At 32.3% G+C, this 15,095-nt stretch overlaps 1 protein-coding gene across 2 annotated transcripts; it reads left to right on the top strand.

Annotated features, from left to right (window-relative positions):
• The first annotated feature begins 596 nt into the window (after positions 1-596).
• LOC136977889 (uncharacterized) lies at positions 597-13,755 on the top strand. Of its 2 annotated transcripts, XM_067273480.1 has the most exons (6): positions 597-876; positions 4,884-5,003; positions 7,235-7,360; positions 9,151-9,253; positions 9,339-9,543; positions 13,583-13,755. In XM_067273480.1, exons 1-6 carry the CDS (start codon positions 705-707, stop codon positions 13,676-13,678), a joined length of 822 nt encoding a protein of 273 aa, XP_067129581.1. In that variant the 5' UTR covers positions 597-704; the 3' UTR covers positions 13,679-13,755. The 2 variants fall into 2 exon arrangements, with proteins under 2 accessions (XP_067129581.1, XP_067129583.1); XM_067273482.1 differs by lacking the exon at positions 4,884-5,003.
• Positions 13,756-15,095: the final 1,340 nt, after the last annotated feature.

The raw sequence follows: 15,095 nt of genomic DNA, 5'->3' as shown, positions 1-15,095 counted from the left end.
TATTTTTAACTATAATATTTGATGGACTAAGAGAAAGTTTACAGAAAAATGTTCAACTAGACGTTAATTGATTTGTAAATTATTATCGAGATTTTAATCACGATTTAAAGTAATTGTATAAATTATTTCTTTGTCTCAATACAGCAACGCATTCTTAGCATTTGTAGAACTATAGAAAAATTAAGTGTAATATAAAAATTAGAAGCATCGAATTAACAAATTTAGAAATTATTGTATAGTGAATATAGTTTTTGCTGTAGTAAGTAACTGAAATAAGGGTGATTGATGTATATCTTCATATATAAAATTACATTAATGTCAAATTTTGAAACTTTAGAAAGAATAATAAGGAATAAGAATCGTATCTACGATTATATTTCAATTTATATATGATAATCGATATCCTGTATTTAATCATTTTAAAATCGAATTATATTAAAATTTTTAAATGATTAATGTATATGATATTATATTAATGACTTTAGTATTTCAAAATAATATTATTAAATACAAAAGATAGATGTATATTACGAAAAGTATCAACTTATAAATTTTTTATAAATAGATAGTATATCGAGATAAATTGCGATAAATAATTCCACGTCACAGATAACATTCTTTCACACGCGTTTTACATCGTAACTTTAATTGTTTAACGTCTTAATAATTTTAAAAAATGTTTGCAATACATTTCGAAACATAATATGGGACTTACGTTAATAATTATATGTTTTATTGTTTTGTTCCAAATTAATGAATATCAATATGTACAGTCAGTGAAAAATAACATTTCAGAAAGTAGGTCGAATCCAGTTGTAAAACGTGCTATCGATAATCAGACGTGGAAAGCAGAGCTCTCGGAATTTGATTTGAAAAGTGAGTATTATTTTAAAGTATATAACTTAAAATAAGAATAATATATAATTTATTTTTTCTGGGAATAGTAATTATTTATTTTGCCAAGATGCAGCTTTATTTAAGAATTATGAATTATGCATATCAAAATCAGATACGGTGTTATGAACTATCGTCGGTACATTATATTTATATATCTTGTAATTTATAGTATGTGTTTGCGATCATTCCTTACTCGGTCTCTCACTAAAAACTATTAACAGCTATCATTATTTTCTTTGAGATATTATTAAAATAATAAAATAAGGAATCCAGAGTATCACTAATACCATTTTTTAAACTCTTTTCTTCCTATGGGCACTAAGATGATCTTTTTCAGCAAGTGCATTATGTGTTCGGCCAGGCCGACAATGGTGACCGGGTAGTGAGAAACAGAGCCCAACGTATGCGAACAAACGACCTCCTGAAAAATTCCTGATGTTTCTCGACCCGTCCGGGTCTACCTCTCGGGTCCCCTAGAGTGGTAGGCTGCCACTCTAACCGCTCGGCCATCCAGCAGTCCGTATCGTTAGGGGTATTCACTATCCATCTATACTGAATTTCGTAGCTTTCTTAAAAGTCACGAAAGCATCCTCTCTTTGACCTTGACTCCGTTAGTACAGATCCTATGGCAAAATCCTTTGGCTTAAAGGAAAGCTTCTTTGAAGCAACGTTCGCCAATTATCGAAATCCAACAGACTAGTTGTAATTTTAAACTTACAGAAATGGAACAAAATAACTCTCTTAAAAACAATAATGTCAGTCATTAAAATGCCCAGTAAAGATAAAATGAGAATTGCAACGTTTGTAGTTGACAACATAGAAAAGTTATAGGTTTGTTACTCTCCAAAAATGATCCGGTTCTCGCGCGTAATCACGATTCACAGCTTTCGTGTAATTAAGCTCTTCTAAAAGTTCCCATCGTGAATATCCCCAATCTAACTTTGCTGTCTTGAAAAACGGTAATAATTTTCACCCGTCATTGTGTCATAGTGATGTGCCCGAGAATACCTGTAACATTATTGATACAAATGGTAGATATGCAGTATGAATGTAACTCTAACTGGCTATTATATATCGATTATTCTTCTGAAAACCAAACACGGAAAAAACATGTTTATAGTCAGTAGTTTAATAGTTGACTAATAATAAAAATTATTATTATTACTAAAACTTATAAACAAAAATAACAATAATTATTATTTTATTGTTGTTTTTGTTTGTAAGTTTTACATTTCATCTTAATAATAATATTTGTTGTTATTATTATTATCATTATCATCATCATCACTACGGTTATGCAAATACGAACCTTGATTAAATTAGTACTAAGTCTATGTCGGACCAAAGTCAACAGTATCTTAGTGATGTTCGAATAGTAAGGAAAAGTAGGGAAATGGCGCCATCCTGAGTAATAACGGTACACTCAGTAACTAATTTGTTATGTGCATCAGAAATCTGGTAATATTGCCAGTACAAACACGTAGTTAATGCCATGACGCTGCATGGAAGAGCATGCCTTGTGCTGTCAATGTTTATTTTTATGCGTTGATGATGATATGATGCAATTTTTGTTTATCTGAAAAATCGAGATGTGTTAACTTAGCAACTTATTTTGTTTTTTATCATTACTTTTTATGAAAGTACGTTTATTAATGAATAAGTTGATATATGTAACAGACTTATTCACGTGTTCTGTTTCCAAATCTAAAGTTCTTTGAGATATTATATTGGGGTGATGGTGTCGCAACCAGATAATGCCTCCATATGACTGTATTACCTCATATGCATACATCGTAATTTCTGTTATACAGTACCTATGTAAGTATTAAAAATTCTTTCCAGATGCCACCTGCAGAAGCTTGTGCTGGAAAGTTTAACTATAATGTGACTGTGAATGATATTTGTTTCTTGTCAATAGTCATTTCAAGTAATGATAATGGCAATAAGCAACATTTGACTATTTCAACTGGGATATAAATAAATATTAAAAAGTTTGCATTATTCTTCTAAAACTTACTGTGACTGTTAGATAATTCTATATTTTTAGATCAGCTGTTCCCAATCTTTTCTAAGGTGTTCCTCCAACATCTGGCTGGAGTGCAATGGCGCCTCCCCTCAGCATACGCTCAGGTGTTCATTGCTTTATAATCATTAATTATTTTCTATCTATATATATAATCGAGACGAGTTGATAATAATAATAATGATAATAATAATAATCAGTGCAGAGCCCAAACGGTAAGGAGTTGAAAGTTGAAATTTGGTACACAGTTAGGGTACGTCACGAGGACGCACGCTAAAAAGGGATTTTTCGAAATTTTTCCCCACGGGGGAGAGGGACAGGATTAAGTCTTAACACTTCCATCAACAATGGAAGTGTGAAGTAACAATGGAAGTGTGAAGTAACAATGGAAGTGTGAAGTAACAATGGAAGTGTGAAGTAACAATGGAAGTGTCAACAATGAACGTGTTACGTAACAATGGAAGTGTTAAGAGAAAGCGACGTGCAAGACGCAGATGCAGTTTTTTTCGTTTTTGTGGGAAATCGAACATATTTTTAGACCCATCTAACAATTCTCTAATTAGTCTAGAAACAGGGGGACCCAATTCTTGCATTCTGTGAAAACGGGTAAGGTTGACTATAACGTAATAATCTTTATCTTCGCTATCGTTACTTTTGCCCGAGCAACGCCGGACCTATCTGCTAGTTATTACATATTTTAATTTGTAATAATAGATAATATAGACAAGCTTTGATTGAAAATATGAAGCAAAAATACAACTGCACTGCTAAAAATACAAATATACCTTCCTACAGCACTTTGCAAATAAAGTGTGTAATATCTGTACATAGATTATACAGTCAAACCTGTTTTTATGCGGTCAACAGGGACCGCATAAAAAAGTCTCACATAGAAAATAACTCAAAACCGTACGAAATAGAATTTATTGACAACAGCTGTCAGCACTTGACTGCATCGTCTGGTCTATCGTCTGTTTTACATATTTTTGTCCAGGTGGTGTTTTGTTGACTTAAAAAATAAATTATTTCATTTTTCGCATATTTATGCAATAATATTACTATAATAAGTTCATTTATGCTATAATAAGTTTATTTAGCTATTATAAGTCAACGTGAGACATGACAAATCGCACGAGACTAGTCGCCAACTATACCGCACAAAAAAAAAATCGCATAAAAAAATCGGACAAATAAAAAATCGCACAAAAAAAGACCGCATAAAAACAGGTTTGACTGTATAGCCAGGAATTTATTCCTTCTGAATAAAGTTATAATAATGTAAATTTAAAAAATGTTTTCCATATTTTCACAAACTGTGAATATGACTATGAAACTTCGGCTTGTTTTGAATTGCACAAACGAATTGTTTGATTTTAACTGTGTCAATCTTGCATGCAGACTATTCTCCACATTAAGACAATTTCTATACTGTATTTTAATTGCAGCCATTACTGAAAATCCAACTTCACACAGGTGGCTCGTTGGAAATTAAAGGAGCACTTCCAGAGCCATTTTTGTAATTTCTTTCTACTCGCTTCGAACTGAAAGTCAGAATTTCGGAAGTGTAGTTTTGTAAAACGCTATTTTTTGTGTCTTCTCTCTCGAAATTTAAAGTAATTGTTCTCGAACAACCATGATTAATCCTATCATATCACTCACTCACTTACGGTGAGTGGATCTTGATTCCAATCTAAGATGCGGCTGTTGATCTGACGCAGTTGCCTCTCCATTCATAACGCAACACAATTCTACAGCTGCCGGAAGCAATAAATTCTCTGCAAAATTGCGATTTTCATAGCCACTATGAGAAGCCAGTCATAAGAAGCTTCCAACGCTTTTTGCGATCCCGTGGCTTCTTTTGATACGAGTCTTCTGCCGTTTCAATTCCATCTCTTTTCTAACAAAAACAAATATTAATTAACATTGATATACACGGATCTTTTTGAATTTATATGTATTACAGGTGAAACTCGTTGCGATGGTGATTGTTTGTGGTTACCAAATAGTTTTTGTGATCATTTAACAAGAAGATGTGTTTGTAACAAATCATTCGTACGTGTTGAGAAAAAATGTTTAGAAAAAAGTGAGTATATATTTTAGAAATTTCTTATTAAAAACTTTCTGAAATTCTAAATAAATTATATATATATATATATATATGTCTATATATATACGGTGCTCACTTTAACATTTATCCAGACGCAAAATAATCTTTTCATCATTGCGCGATTATATGCATCGATGCATTCGACCCGTTGTAATGTTTAGGGTAAAATAAATAAGTTAATTATAAAAAAGGGTCATGTTTAAATCGCGCTGTAGTTTCGCGGCAATGAGTAAATTTTCCCGTTTCTTCTGATCTCAAGGATAACGGTAGGCAATCATTTTAGGGTGATTTTCATAAAGTACAAAGAATCTCTGACTGATAAAAATCAATTACATAAATTTCGAAAACAGTTAGAGTAGTTTTCATTTTTTTTTTTTTGCTATAGTACCTGTTGAAAATGACAGTCTTCAATATCAATACAGTGGTGTAGATCAGGGGTGAGGAACCTACGGCACATGTGCCCAACGGCCCATGTTGGGAGAATTAACTGGCATGTAACGTGCCATATGGTTTATCACTCATCTTCTTTAATAATTCATCTGATCATCCTTTTTCAGTCAGCTTCTTTACACTTTTATTTTAGGTAGATAACTTAATAAATAGAATTTTAACAATTTGGAGGGCTTATCACACCAAGGTTGACCGAAAAATAGACCAGATCTTTTACAGAAAAATTACTCTAATTATCACCTACAAATTTAGGAAAGGATGTATTTCGGTCAGCCTTGGTGTGATACGCCCTCCAAATTGTTAAAATTCTATTTATTAGGTTATCTAACTCTATCTAAATTAAAGTCGTGGGCTAAAAGCGTTGTTTATTATTATTATTCTTTACACTTATTTCAATTAAAGGATGTTCGTTTCATTTCTTTAAATATTTTTATTTGAAGTCCAACACTTCAGTACGCATAAATATTTTTGAAGACAATTATGCTAACTATATGGCACGCAAACTCAAAAATGTTCGCCAACTCTGGTGTAGACGGTTGAGAGTCGCGTTATGCATGTAGCATACCTGGTGAAAGCATTTCGTACTCGCCTCTGTAGCTTTCCAATATAATGTCGACAGTGGGTACGCGTCGTAAACTGATGCCTACAGGAAAAAATTCAACGGGATCAAGCCCTGGGTACGTGATGGCCATAAAATAGGACCGTATTGTCGTATCCATCGGTTGTCGAACCGCGCATTGTTCGCATTGTCGCACGTCTGCCTGAGAATGATCTAGAGCGCTATCATGCTGATACCAAATCTGACATAGTTACTCTAATGACATTTAGCCATTCGTCCACTGTCATTTAGAGCAGTGTTTTTCAAGCCTTTTCTCACTGCAGACAGGTCAGATTATAGATAATTTTACGTGGATCAAGTAATTATAAGTGACTATGCATTATGCGTATTTATTAAGCTTATTTACGCTTATCTAGAGTTTCTGTACGTAAGAAAGTATGTAGAGTAGCTCTAGATTACTGTTTAAATGACACCCATATAAACAATTATGCCAATACGGTCAAATATTTTTCTGCGGATCGGTGAAATTTTTTCGCGGACCAGCACTATCCCGTGGACCAGCGGTTGAAAAACACTGATTTATAGGATATTAAGAAAGCGCTCAATTATTTATCCAAATTATATATGTATATCATAATTTAGACCAAACAAATTTATTATTAATACTAGTTCAGGTGCCATCTATGAATACAGTACCAAGAGCCTGCCCACTCCAGATACCATACCACGTTTAGTGGAAACGTATCTGGTTTCGTGTGTCTCGCATGCATCATAGAGCACGCTATTCTCTGTAGTGCATGTTTTGGCAGTTAATTTAGATAAACGGCTATCCGAAACGTATGACGGGGTTCACTGGAGCGTTGGAAATTCACAAAAGTGTGCTTAACCGCTGCAGGGCATGGAGCCGATTGACAGAATCTGCGTTTATCCAAATTATTATTAAACACAGAATACTCGCAGACAATTCGCAGAAAATTATGTTATTTATAATATTTCTTTTGATCGCGTTATTCTCCAATAGAATGATATTATTAATAATGTATTTTAGTCTTATGTAAGATTGCAAAACGAATTATTCTAATTGCAAACTTAAATACTAATTATCAGAAAACATTTTATTTTAGTTTTAGAAAACAAAAATTAAAATAATTGAATGAGTAATCTTTGTGTTAAATTATACTAAATTGTTTTTTGTTAGTTTTCCTAGGTGAAGTTTGTAACAACTCTAAACAATGTCAAACACTTAATACGGAATGTGTTCTAAATAAATGTAACTGCAAACATGGATACAAAGTTTTTGACAACCAATGTATATTTTCTAAAAGTAAGTTAAATAATTTTATAGATGTGAAATTTTATTAACTATTATTAATTTTAAACTTATATATCCATAGATCTAAACTGTCAATATGAATTTGAAAATTATATTTCAAAATCTTAATCACAGAACGTTAATACATTTATATATTTTTAATCATTTCAATTGTGATTAAATATCATTTTATTTATACTTAAAACACAAGTTACATAACATATTTCAGACACTCAGATCCATTCATAAAGACAAAATTAACAAGAGTATCATTTCGGATTTAAATGCTAATTTCTTTCACATTAACTTCACAAAAGTCACACAGATTGTGATCTTTGAAATATACAGTAGAACCTCGGTATACGTCTGCTTTAGAATACGTCCTGTTTAGACGAAACAAATTTTGCTCGGTATACGAGTTTTGTTCGGTATACGACTTAATTCAATTCTACGCGCCATCTATGAACAAGTAGCACTATCGGTGTACTAGACCAGACTAGACGTTCGCGGTCCCACGGTTTATAACTTTGTTAAATTTCTTCTGATTTTAATTTGTAAGTAAAATTTATTCTTTTTCTTGATCATGAATTGCAAAAAGGCAAATGAAAAGCAACAGAAAACTAAAAAAAAAAAAAAAAAAAAAAAAGACTAGAATCACAATGGAACTGAAAAAAGAGATTGTTGAGAAATATGATGGTGGCATGCGTGTCGAGATTTAACTGTTGCACACCGTATTCCGAGAACGACGATATCGACAATCGTGAAAAATAAAGACATTATTAAATCTGCTAACGTTGCGAAAGAGGTTAAATCAATTTCTAAACAGATTATTAGTATTAAGGAGAGTTTGATTTGATTTGATTTTGATTTAATGATTTAAATAATATAATACAATATACTGTAATAACTTTAAAAATCTATAATAAAATTTATTTTTTATTAATGTGCTCAAACAGTCTTTAAATTATTTTATAACTCCATTAATATATCATATCAAAAGGGTTTTTTTCTACATGAGAACGGATTAATCATTTTTACATTACTTGTTATGGGAAAGATTGGTTTGGTATGCGTCCTATTCGGTATAAGTTTAAACATCAGGAACGGTTAAAGTCGTATACCGAGGTTCCACTGTATTAGAAAACAACTTTAATTTTTCTTTGAGGATTGCAATCAATCGGAACGTAACGACTACGAATTTGTTCAATGTAATAATTGTGATATATCATTTTTTCTTTTAATCATTTTGCAATGAGCCGAAATCGCCATACTTAATTCATATGTAATTTGATGTAATGTGATGTTATCTACGCGCAGACGAATAATAGATTTTCAACTTAAGTTATAACATTAGTAATAAATATATTAAAGTCATTCGTTACATTTTGTATATAATTACACATGACATATTATGTACAGTAATATAGTATATATATCTTATATGTATTATACACGATTAGAATAATCTACTGTCTCGGAATTCGAGAAATTTGATTTTATTTGATTTGACCGGGTAAAGCGACGCAAAACAAGAGTATTTACCAAAGGAGTGCTTCTCGGAGGACAATATAAACCATGTGTTTTGAGCTTTGAATTGAGTTTTAAAAAGTAATTTATTTTAAATATTTCATTTTAATTGTGTTTTTGCTCCGTAAATTTAAATTATCATTTTCAAAATTAATCTGTGATAATTTACTGTGAAATTGAATAATAATATAGTGCTTACAATATTTGAATAGCTATATAAAAATAAATTTTAATATATTTTTTATTTTGACTATTTTAATTTACTGTATCTTTAGGAGACGACAATCCGAAAAGCAATACCTTACTAATTATTCTTTGTGTTATTTTTTCTGTAATTCTCGGTGCTGCGACAATCGTTTCTATTATTTTCTTTAAAAAGTAAGAAAATTAAAATGTTGCTCGTTAAATAATATAGTATTTAAATAAATAATATGATGCTATTGTTTTCTTTACTACAATACAGAAAATTATTCAATATGCTATCGAGAAGAACTCAAAATAACATAGTTTATCGCTCATCTGAAAATAATGAATTCAATACAAGAGAGATATCTCTTTATCCTGAAATTATTGGCTTCGATTCCAGTAATCCTACAATAGAAACAACTTTTGAGATATTAGACAAACCCCCTTCATATGAAGAAATCATGACATTGTCTAAAAGTATGGTAAGTATCTATTTCTTTTATTATACAACTTAATTCCAAAATTTCTATACAGAATAAATACCTAAAGGACATACTTTATGATTCATGTACACACATACTATCAGACACGTTAACTTGCATCTGCAATGGGAGAAATGCATTTCTGAATGCATTCAATAAAATGACATCGACATAGATCATATTTTATTTAAGTGATCCCGTTGCCTATGTATAAAGATTTTTGAATGGTCGTATTGTCAAAGCAGTAAAAACAGTCAACCCATCGCTTTGGAAAATCCGAGATCGATCTATATATATATATATATATATATATATAATAAAATTTATTTAATATACATCGAAAGTTATATATAACGAGCTATAATTTTTTTACAAAACTAAATCAAAGCAACTGACAAAACAAATATGTTACTTCCAGGCTGTTATATACTGTATATATAACAAGGGAAAGTATTGGAACCGTGTTAAATTTGATCCTCACAGATTTTTGCAAATCTCCACGTTTCCAGATCTCCTGAACCCTAAAAAGTCAAAAAAGGGAAAAATTTTCGTGGTTATGTATGTGTGTGTTGGTGCGTATTTCGTTTAAAATCTCAGGATAGGGTAATGACAAGGGAAATAAAATTTGACATGGTTGTTTATGTATAAGGGGACATTGATTAAATTTTAGACATACGATTAAATTTTTCGTTGATTAAAAATCGAGAGGGTGGGGAGATTTTTTCTTTTTTTTTATTTTAACTCTTTCCGCCCTGTGGGCACTAAGACGGCCTCTTTTAGTAGGCCCATTATGGGTTCGGCCAGGCCCACAATGGGGCGACCGGGTGGTGAGGGACGGGGCCCGACATATCCGAACGGACCACCCCCCGAAAAATTCCTGGGGATTATTCGACCCGTTCGGATTCGATCCCGGGTCCCCCAGAGGGGTAGGCTGCCACCTTTACCGCTCGGCCATCCGGCCGTCAATGTGGGGAGATAGAAGGAAGTCATGTATAACGTGAACAGACGTCCCGTTTTGAACGGGACTGTCCCTTTTTAGAGCTACGAGTCCCGGTGTCCCCGAAATGAACTCTGGGACGCAAAATTGTCCCGTTTTCTGAAACCGCGCGAAAATTTGAGTAGTCGAGCCGGCCGGACGGCCGTCGCTCCGGCGGCCGGACGCGATCGGTGTGCGAGAGCAAACCGCGTCGTCGGTTGACGCGACGATAGCCGAGAGTGGCGAAGACGTCATCGCTCGCGCTTTGTTGACTAATTGTTTGGCAGATTTTTCGTTCGCCCACTTCTCGACATTTGTTTTGTTGTTGTTTGATGCTCGTGTACCTAGTAAATAACTTAAACTTCTTTTGTTTTGGAATCATAAGTTAAAATGCCGAAACGCAAGTGTACGTTAACTTACAAGCAAAATATCGTTCCCTCAGATGTCAGATGTGAAAAGTGTCGTGCAGAATTTAGCGTTTTCCATGGTGGTGTCAGTGATATTGAACAGCATTTAAAGTCTGAAAATCATAAAAATGCCGACCGTACCGCCGCTTCGAGTTCTTCGATGTTAACTTTTTCAAGAAATCGGACGCACCAACTTTAAAGGATTTGGATATCGCCGCGGCAGAAAGCGTCTGGGCTTATCACACGATACAAGAAAACCACAGTTTTCGCTCTAATGATTGTGCGTCGAAATTAATTCAATCATGTTTTGATCCCAAATTTACATGCGCGCGTACGAAATCAGAAGCTATTGTAGTAAATGTTTTGACGCCTACAGCAATGAAAGAATTAAAAGATGATCTTGATAAGTCCAATTGTATTACAATACTAAACGACGCTTCAAACCACGGTAACAAGAAAATATACCCTATTCTAGTGCGCTTTTTTCAACCTTACGTAGGTGTGCAAGTAAAAATTTTAGATCTCCAAGACCAACCAGGTGAGACTTCTGACATCATTGTCGATTATTTAAACCAAGTGTTGACAGATAATAATTTGACAGCAAAAGTCGTGGCATTTTGCGGAGACAATGCCAACGTCAATTTCGGAGGTGCGGCTAGGCGAGAAACTAACAATGTGTTAACGAAATTGCAATCATCACTGAAAAAGCCATTGATAGGTATTGGATGTGGAGCCCATGTAATTCACAATGCAATAAAATCTGCTGCAGACAGGCTACCCTTAGATTACGAAAGCATTATTGTGAAGATATATTCATTTTTTTATATTTACACGATTCGAGTTGAAGCTCTAAAGGAGTTTTGCGCCGAAACTGAAACGGAATATCAACAAATGCTCGGCTATAGCAAAACTAGATGGCTTGCTCTTATGCCTACCTTGGAAAGGGTTTTAAAAATGTATCAGCCATTAAAAAACTACTTTTTGAGTATTGAAAAATGTCCCCTGTTACTAAAAAACTTTTTTGAAGATCCCACATCCGAATTGTGGCTTTATTTTTTACACGCTCTGTCAGCAAGTTTTCATCAAGCTGTATTGAAACTGGAAGGTCAGACTGTATCGGCAATTGAAGCTGCAAAAGAAATCAATCAACTAAAAGACAATTTGACTCAGAAAGAGACCAATCAGTTTCTTCCATTTATGGTCCGTTAATTAATAGTGAAATCGAAAGATAATGTTACTGACATAGATGAAGAGTTTGTGAAAAGGGCGGCTACAGAATTTTATCAAACAAGCCGTGAATATCTGGAGCAGTGGACTTGCTTTCTTACCAAAGAAATGGAGATATTTTATTGGGCAGATTTAAAAAAGGTCCCCGCATGGGAAGACGTTCAAAAATCTCTGGATGTATTAATTGAAAAGGAATATATTGACTGTAATAAAGATGCAGAAGTTTTTGACGAATTTTCGTTAATTTGTAACTACATTACATCGGATAAAGTAACCGAATGGAATAATCTAAATGTTTCCACGGAAACTCGTTGGGTGGAAGTATTCAAACACTTTCGAGCCAACAATCTTCAGCATGAAAACTTTTCTATTTTAATTGAATATATTTTATGTTTGCCTGCTATAAATGCTCCAGTAGAAAGAGTATTTTCTATGATGAACAAATTGTGGCCATCTGAGAAGACCCAGTTACAAATTTCAGTTCTAAAGGCGATGTTGATAATTAAGGTGAATATAAAAAAAACGAGCCAAGAGTTTCATTCTTACTTAAAATCATCGCCAGCTATATTAAAGCAAATTCGTTCCTCTGATAAATATAAATATAACTAAACGTTTTGGGTATATATATTTTTTAATTCGTAACTTTTAAGCTAACTGACTTCTTCTGAATAAATAACTTTAAAAAAGTGTTTTTTTTATTGACTACCTGTTAATTAACCTAAATAAACCAATGTCCCGTTTTGAGTCAAAAAATAAATGGTCACGTTAGTCATGTAGCATATCTCGAATGGATGGAACTTAATGAAAATTTTATACGTTATTAGCATTTGTAATTTTTATAAAACTCATCTCTATTTTCAAAATTAAGCTTTTTGTCATTTTAAAAAGTATAAAAAGTTTTTGTAATAAAATCTCAAACAGATGGCGCCATACGCAATTTTATTTTTGTGGTTAATAATACAACAGTTATTTTTTTCAAGTAAAAACTCTTAACAGTCGGAAAAGTTACGCAACTCGTTACTGGATTTTTTAAATACTGTAATTATTTTATTTTTTTAATAAACAATTAACTATTATTAAAATATTTTGTTTGTTAGAGATTGCCAGAACAAATCTATCTTATGTCATCATATTGCATTATTTCCTAAACATTTTAAAATATTTTTATAATAAAAATTTTGTTACAATAAAGAAATATTTTATTTCAGATGTTTTAAAATTAATTCATTGCGTTTATTATAATTACTTCAATATTTATAACTTTAGAGAGTAATTTGGATTATGTTATTTATTAGTCATTTTCTGAATAAATTTTTATAATTTAATTAAAACTGAATTAAACTAAAAATGATTATATTTGCTTTATTTTATATTCGTGTAATACCTAAAACAGAAACCATGTTTTTATTTTTATTTTTTATATTTTCAGAACAATATATTGCATTACCAAATTTCCTCAGATCAACCATGTCCCAGTTATTCAGTAGCTATACGTAATATGCGGGTTCGTTCATCTTCAATGTAGAAACTTTATTTAATAACAAATATTTCAACGATATATTTTTCATGTATACCTCGTTTCAAAAAAGGAAATGGTTTGCTTTCTGATATTATTCCTACTCAAGTAATGATTTTATTAATACATCTTGCTTTTTAATTTTCTTGGATAATGAACTATTTCCTTGAATATTTTACATGATATTTACTTTATAGTGTTATCAATACTTCAAAATTATTGCTTTTATGATAAAATAAACTTTTCTGAATAATGCCGTGTGTTTAACGTTGTAAATAATGTTATAGTAGTAATTTAATAAAGAATTGTAAAAAAGAAAATTTATATTTATTTGAAAATATTATTCTATACTAATATTATAAAGAGGTAAGTGTTTTGGTTGTAACAGGTAATCTCCGAAACTACTCATCCGATTTCAAAAATTCTTTCAACAATACTTAGAATGGACCTTTAGGATGGACATAGGCTGTATATTATTCCGTTAAACATTCGTATAAATTAAAAAAAGATATCATCTAGGATTAAGGCTTTTATGTCCAACAGATGGCGCTAACTCCGACGACCTAAGTTTGCTTTTCTGTGAGAATGGACTAAAGCAGATCATTTTCTATCTATCTATATAAATAAAATATAACGTTCGTTTGTTCCTACTGATTCCTTTGAAATTTTGACACAACGTTGCATTCGAATACGCACGTGTTTTTATATAATATACATATCGAAATTCCCCCTACTGGGGATTAAGGCTTACCGTGAAGAACTCGGCTTCTATTATACTATTTTACATGCGGTTTTTTGCGTTTTTGATTGCGTTTTAATAAGTTACGTCAACAGAATATACACTAAAAAGGGATTTTTCGATATTCCCCAGCAGGAAAAGGGACAGGATTAAGGCTTACTGTGAAGAACTCGACTTTTATTATACTATTTTAGATGCATGTTTGATTGCGTTTTAATAGGGTACGTCAAGAGAATGTACACTAAGAAGGGATTTTTTGAAATTCCCCCCACCGGGGAAGTGTTATACATTTATAATAGATACATTTTGAGCCACAACAACGCGTGGCCGGGTCTGCTAGTTTTTAATAAAATTTGAATGAAACTTAATATGTAACAAAAGTACAAAAAATTATTTGTTGCGTAGATCATCGATTTACGTCAAATTAAAAGTTTCATGCATTCAACTTTCAATGTAGTAACTTATATAATACTTTTGTATTTACTTTATTACCACTGAACTCTGGTTGCGCCTAACCAACGGACTGGCAACATACAATTTTCCAGATTTTATTCACGACATGCATACATTTAAATAGAAGCCAATTTCCATTGAAAGTTCTCCAGGAAACATCTTCCTTGGCAGATCGTCCGTGTGTTGCGTTTGTCTTATCTTATCTCTCCTCCTTCTCATCCTCCTCCTCCTCCT

Source organism: Centruroides vittatus, unplaced genomic scaffold (assembly GCF_030686945.1).
Source record: "Centruroides vittatus isolate TY-2023 unplaced genomic scaffold, ASM3068694v2 contig_482, whole genome shotgun sequence".
NCBI classification, from domain to species: Eukaryota; Metazoa; Arthropoda; class Arachnida; order Scorpiones; family Buthidae; genus Centruroides; species Centruroides vittatus.
The sequence above is the reverse complement of the archived record's forward strand: the minus strand, read 5'-3'. Positions and strand labels throughout refer to the sequence as shown.